General features: G+C 49.4%; 1 protein-coding gene across 2 annotated transcripts in view; it reads left to right on the top strand.

Annotated features, from left to right (window-relative positions):
• The first annotated feature begins 1945 nt into the window (after positions 1-1945).
• Positions 1946-7149, top strand: part of SND1 (staphylococcal nuclease and tudor domain containing 1) — a 959968-nt gene continuing 954764 nt past the window's right edge. For both annotated transcript variants that reach the window (XM_075345399.1, XM_075345398.1), the window contains exon 1: positions 1946-2149. In XM_075345399.1, coding sequence (XP_075201514.1) covers positions 2084-2149 — 66 coding nt within the window. In that variant the 5' untranslated portion in view covers positions 1946-2083. The remainder of the gene's footprint in view (positions 2150-7149) is intronic.

The raw sequence follows: 7149 nt of genomic DNA, 5'->3' as shown, positions 1-7149 counted from the left end.
CCGCACCGGATGCCATGACATCACCGTTCTCCTGCGATTGACTTCTGTGGACACACACCGGATGACGCACTGTTCTAGCCACCTGTAGCCAATCCCAGGTAGACAGGTGACAGAACAATGTTGAGGTCATGGTTTACGATTCAATGCTGACCACTGGAGCAGCCTACACTGACACAGTGGGGAGTATACATCAGTGGGTTATTCTTACCCTGGCATGTCACCAGTATAACCCTTTTAAGGACAGTTTTACAAATGCGGAATATGGTCCTGCATAGACGTGAGTGGTCCCGTGGAAGTTCAGCTCGGTGAGTTCAGCTGGACTTTAAAGAAGGTTCAGTTCTGGACCTGGATTTGACCTGAACCCACATGGAAGTCACTAATTGGGCAGTTTGACTCTGCCACAAGCGGCTAGCTATAAACAGATCACTTCTGGGGTATTGCCATTGGTTTACACTACATCTGATCATGTTGCTGTTACCCCCAGTGTGAGCTGTTCAAACACTGCAGACGGCTCGCACTGGGCCAAACACTGAGCATACCCGAGCACAGCGATGCTTGCATTGGGACGCACATCGAGCGTACCCGAGCTCAGCAATGCTCGCACTGGGCTGCGTACTGAGCGTACCCGAGCACAGCGGTGATCGCACTGGGCCTAACACGGAGCGTACTCGAGCTCAGCGATGCGCGCACTGGGCCGCGTACTGAGCGTACCAGAGCACAGCGGTGCTCGTACTAGGCCGAGCACTGAGCGCACCCGAGCACAGCGATGCTCACATTGGGCCGAGCACTGAGCGTACCCGAGCACAGCGATGCTCACATTGGGCCGAGCACTGAGCGTACCCGAGCACAGCGATGCTCACATTGGGCCGAGCACTGAGCGTACCCGAGCTCAGCGATGCTCGCACTGGGCCGTGTACTGAGTGTACCCGAGCACAGCGATGATCGTACTGGGCCGAGCACTGAGCGTACCCGAGCACAGCGATGCTCACACTGGGCCGCGTACTGAGCGTACCTGAGCACAGCGATGCTCGCGCTGGACCAAGCACTGAGCGTACCCGAGCACAGCGATGATCTACTGGGCCGAGCACTGAGCGTACCCGAGCACAGCGATGCTCACACTGGGCCGAGCACTGAGCGTACCCGAGCACAGCGATGCTCACACTGGGCCGAGCACTGAGCGTACCCGAGCACAGCGATGCTCGCACTGGGCTGAGCACTGAGCGTACCCGAGCACAGCGATGCTCACACTGGGCCGAGCACTGAGCGTACCCGAGCACAGCGATGCTCGCACTGGGCCGAGCACTGAGCGTACCCGAGCACAGCGATGCTCACACTGGGCCGAGCACTGAGCGTACCCGAGCACAGCGATGCTCACACTGGGCCGAGCACTGAGCGTACCCGAGCACAGCGATGCTCATCCTATGTAAAGCACCTGAACCTGCACTCTCTCATCTCTGGTCCTGAGCTCCACAGTGAGGACATCATACATCTCTGGCTGCTGTAGGTTCCGGGCTCGGGCCTGTGACAGGAATATGCTTTTCTGCCTGGTCCTACACCTAAGCTCCCATCGCTGCCTTGTTGCCTAGGACATCCACAGCCCTCTCCCAGCTGTCAGTAAGCTCAGCCCTATCAGCGGCTCTGCCCTAGCACAATCTGCCCTCCTACACATGCCTGAGGTCACACGTGCGCCGCTTCCCTTATATTCCGGGGACTGTTACCGGCCTGCTACAGTCACTGCCAAGAAAAAGAATTTGGCGCCACAAAACTTTCGCTAAACTTGACGACTGGCACCGTGCGCTCTCTACCTCTACACGCACGTGCTGACGTGTCCTTCCTACCAGTGCGACCCGGAAGCACACGCCCCCGGTAGGCGGGGAAATAGCGTCATCCTGAAACCGCTCTATAGCCTCCTTTGTATGTGGCGCATGCGCGGGTCACTCGGAGGGGGCGGTTCGATAAATAGCGGCTGTACGGCGAAGACTCTCTCTCTGAGTCAGTCAGTGTGTGAGGGAAGCAGCAGCTGCAGGTCCCGGCCCGGTCCTTCTTCTCTACGCTCCACGCTTGTCGTTCTGTCAGTCTCGTCATGGCTTCCTCCGGAGCTCAGAATGTACCGTCAGTTCCTACCTTGCAGAGAGGCATTGTCAAGATGGTGAGACAGCCCGAAGACCGGCTGCAGCTGTCGGGGGCAGGCGGGTGTGGGGGGCTCAGGTGCTGGACTGGGAATGTGACGGGTGGCAGCGGGCTCGGTACCGGAGCGGGCAGTCTGGCGCTGGGCACTTCCGGAGGCGCTGGACAAGTTTCTTGAAGGAAGGAAAGTTGTGTGGAGCTCCCCGCCATGGCACTGCCCGGTACAAAGGACAGGGCTGCTCAGCAGCAGGAGGCTGAGCCCGAGGGACTACAAGTCCCAGACTCTGCACACAGCACTCACCATGCAGATAGGGAGGGAGCCGTGCTGTGCCCTGTCTGTGCCCATAGCTCCTGTTCACACCAGGTCTCCAGTCTGTGCCCATAGCCCCTGTTCACACCAGGTCTCCAGTCTGTGCCCATAGCCCCTGTTCACACCAGGTCTCCAGTCTGTGCCCATAGCCCCTGTTCACACCAGGTCTCCAGTCTGTGCCCATAGCTCCTGTTCACACCAGGTCTCCAGGATGTCGTCTGTGCCCCATGTGTCTGTTTACACCAGGTCTTCAGGATGTCTGTGTACCCCCCCCACGCTCCTGTTTACACTGGGTCTTCAGGATGTGTCTGTCCCCCCCCCCCACGCTCCGGTTTACACTGGGTCTTCAGGATGTGTCTGTCCCCCCCCCCCACGCTCCGGTTTACACCGGGTCTTCAGGATGTCATGTGCCAACCCCCCCCCTCTGCTCATGTTTACACCGGGTCTTCAGCATGTCTTTTGCCCCCACGCTCATGTTTACACCGGGTCTTCAGGATGTCTGTGTACCCCCCCAAGCTCCTGTTTACACTGGGTCTTCAGGATGTCTGTCCCCCCCCACCCCCTGCTCCTGTTTACACCGGGTCTTCAGGATGTCTGTCCCCCCCCCACGCTCCTGTTTACACCAGGTCTTCAGGATGTGTCTGCCCCCCCCACGCTCCTGTTTACACTGGGTCTTCAGGATGTCTGTCCCCCCCACCCCCGCTCCTGTTTACACCGGGTCTTCAGGATGTCTGTCCCCCCCACGCTCCTGTTTACACCGGGTCTTCAGGATGTGTCTGCCCCCCCCACGCTCCTGTTTACACTGGGTCTTCAGGATGTCTGCCCCCCCCCCCACGCTCCTGTTTACACCGGGTCTTCAGGATGTGTCAGCCCCCCACGCTCCTGTTTACACCGGGTCTTCAAGATGTCTGTCCCCCCCAGGGCTGTGGAGTCGGTAAGCCAAACCTCCGACTCCGACTCCTCAAATTCTCTTGCACCGGCTCCGACTCCGACTCCGGCTCCGACTCCGACTCCTACATATATTGCTTATAGTTAGGTGAAAAATTTATTGTAGTACATGAATATGTGTATGTGAACATCAGACATTTAATAATTTTTATGATACAATAATCAAGATATTTGGATAGAACATAAAATATATTTATTGGAATACAACTTTAGAACACAAAAAACTGTAATAAATTGTAAATATGTAATACACTATGTAATATACAGTAGATTACATATATATCTTGTGTGTGTGTATATACACTGTATATATATATATATATATTATATATATTACATATTTACAATTTATTAGTTTTTTTGTGTTCTAAAGTTGTATTCCAATAAATATTTTATGTTCTATCCAAATATATTGATTATTGTATCATAAAAACAATTAAATGTCTGATGTTCACATTGTACTACAATAAATTTTTCACTTAAATATAAGCATTATACTAAATGTTGTTATTTAGTAAAATATTCAGCACATTCTGCATTGCACTCCTGTCCCCAATTTTATTATATATTTTAGGAGTCGGAGTCGGTGCATTTTATACCGACTCCGACTCCACCAAAATGAGCTCCGACTCCGACTCCACGACTCCGACTCCACAGCCCTGGTCCCCCCCCCAGGCTCCTGTTTCCACCGGGTCTTCAGGATGTGCAGTTTGTGCCCCCACTCATGTTTACACCAGGTCATCTGTACTTCCTGGCACTGCTGGCTGCACGTGTTGGCCCAGATTGTGGGCATCCAGAGAGTCTAGCCTAGTGTGCCATGGATCCCATTTCTCTGTAGATTGTTACTTTTGTAGTTTTGTTTACTTTGGCTCAGCATAAAGTACATAATTGCCTCTATAGAGCAGCTGCTTTCTGGCTGCACGCTGGTTGGCATGGGTTCGCTTGGTATTGTAGGGCAGGAAACCTTTCTCTGGGGAGAGCTTGAGGTTCAGTTTTGTGGCACTGCACAATGTTCTTTTAATGAATATTTAGGAATCGGTTTATCTATGGTCCAAAGAAGCAGTTTCCCCAAAATGTACAAATGCTTGACTTAAAGGGAATCCTGATGTACTTGTAGTATGGTGTAGAGGACCTGAGCAGAATATGTAGGTTTGTGAAACGTTTCAGGATAACTTGTATTTCTCAGTGATATCCCTGGTCTTCACACACGAGTCCAGTGGGCAATCCTACTAGTGATTGACAGTTACCTGCAAGCAGTCATACAGATAGGTCTGTCAATCACTGGTTGGTAGGACTGCCCACAGGACTCATACACAAGGCAACAATTTCAATGTCTATATAGGGGCTATTGAGCCCCCCCCACAAAAGGTAAATGGTTATCGATCTGATCTCCTGCTGTACACTAATCTGCCTGAAGATCCAGGTACCTGTTTCCACATGAATAACAAACGGTTAAGAGTGTAGATCTGTTCATAGTTTGTTGATTATGGCATGTTCGGCGTGTTTGCCACCTGAAGCAGAAGTCTGCTTTTAGCAAATATATGTTTGTCATATAGTCCGTAGATAATGGTTGCATTACCAGTTCATTCATGTGACACTCATCTTGTCTGGGTGAAGGCTGCTAGTTTCTGGCCACTGTCTTGTACATTGGCGGTGTTCTATACCTTTTGTGATATGGCAGGGAAATATGAGATCCTGTATGGTGTCTTAAGTGTCTGGGAAAAGTCTGAATGTGTAGGATTCCCGATACCTTTTAATCTTTTACTTGTATCAACCACTGAGGACTCTCAGTTCTTTTAAACAATTTTTTTAGGATTCCCGAGTGATGCGGCTTCTGCTTTCATAGTGCACGGACTGATAGGGATGATGTGATTGTAACTTCCATTGAGCTGGAGTTCACCTCTCCACAGCTACACAGTAGACATACAATCTATTTCTTCAGCAGTAATATCTAGCTGATGGATGCCTGACTAGTTGCAGTGGAATTACTGACTGGAAAACGAGAATATCTGATCTGCCTCCATGGTCACTGCTGAGCTCTAAATTCTCCAGTTGAAATAATCCCCAGACTCCTTTTTCATAAGTCGTTCTGCATATCTAACCCTTAGCTGCAGACTTCAGTGTCGCTGCCAATGTTTTCTTGAAGGGTTTTTTTTTTTTTGGGGGGGGGGGGGGGAATTCTGGCTATTTCTGTTGCTGCCTGATACGATGTTCTTGGCAATCTCTTTTCTGAATCTGAATAAAAAGTGTATCTGTACCAGAATTGCCAAGATAACTTTTTTTTGTTGTTGTTTTTTGTTTTCTGGACAGCTTATGAACAAAATCAGGCAGACAACACTTTTTGCCGACCCATTAGAAAACCTTAAATCATTATGAAGTGATAAATGTATGCAGCCCATAATCCTGATGAAGACATTTTCTACCTTCACTGGGAGCTTTAAAATGCTGATATATGGATTATTTTGACTGTAATTAAGTCTGCAGTTTCATAAAAAATAACGGACAGGTTTAAAAAAAAAAAAAAACCCAACCAAAATATTTATGAAAAAGGCAGAAAAGTGCGCTATTTTTAGACTGTCTTGGATTTTCTGGACAGTTGGCAACCCTGATCAGAACAAGGACAACTGGTGGAAACACTGCTCAAAGATTGACCATATCTAATGATGTCTTCTGGCATCATTCAGGTTGCTGTCCTTTATCATGGTCCTCTGGATCTACTGATGACATGTAGTGATGGATGGACCAGTACAGTGCTCGAAATGATTAGTGAACACTACAATGCTCGGGTGCGCTTTACTAGTCGAGCAGGTCAGATGCTCTGAAAGGGCGCAATTTGGTTAAAGAGCATAATTAAGTCAAAGATTGGGCAGTTCGGCTCTCTGCAAACATACAGCTAGCCATAAAGAACATTTCTGGGGGAGGGAGTTTTTTTTGAGACTCTCAACATATACTAAAAAGTTCTCACTGGGGATAAAAACATTGACCCTGCAAGTGGTTTTCACTGTAGTGCCAGGTTGCATCATTCAGGGGTGTGTGGTGGGTGTGTGGTGGGTGTGTGGTGGGTGTGTGGTGGGTGTGTGTGGGTGTGTGTGGGTGTGTGTGTGTGGTGTGTGTGTGGTGTAAATAACCAGGTTACTGGAGCCCCTTACTTTCCTTATTGCTAGTCTAGGACAGGCTTGTCAGTATAACCTGACTATATATACTGTATTTTACACATTGTCTTGTAGTAAACTGTTGAACTAGGAATGCTGGGTGAACAATTTTTAGCATAATTAATTTAGCTCTTGAGGTACGTGCCGGTGCTCTGGTTGCGGCATGTTTTTCTCCTGGAGATGCTAGTGTCCTGTGCTGTCTGTGCCCACGATCGGGGTCAGTGACATTGTGTAATTTTGCTGTGGTCTCCTGCTGAGAACGCTAGTCTTCGCAAGAATAAATTGACATGCTGTGGATCGGAAGCTGTAACTCCTGACAACTTATGGAGGGTCTAAAAGAATCAGTGGGCATGGGATTTCTAGAAGTCCCATCCACTGCTTGTACTGTACAATGCAGCGTTTTGGCCACAGCAAAAAACACGCAGTGTCAAACGCTGGCTATCACTGATTGTGGGCACGGGCGTTTTGTCCATTACAGTAGTTCAGTGGTGCTTGGAGGTGGACAAACACATTTACTGGTAATCTTTTAAAGAAAGCCCTCTTGTAGCCTAATTAAACAAATGTTAGTCTGACTTCTTTACAGACTTTGTAATGGTCTGGTACCTTTTTAAT

Source organism: Anomaloglossus baeobatrachus, chromosome 4, assembly GCF_048569485.1.
Source record: "Anomaloglossus baeobatrachus isolate aAnoBae1 chromosome 4, aAnoBae1.hap1, whole genome shotgun sequence".
NCBI lineage: Eukaryota > Metazoa > Chordata > Amphibia > Anura > Aromobatidae > Anomaloglossus > Anomaloglossus baeobatrachus.
The sequence above is the reverse complement of the archived record's forward strand: the minus strand, read 5'-3'. Positions and strand labels throughout refer to the sequence as shown.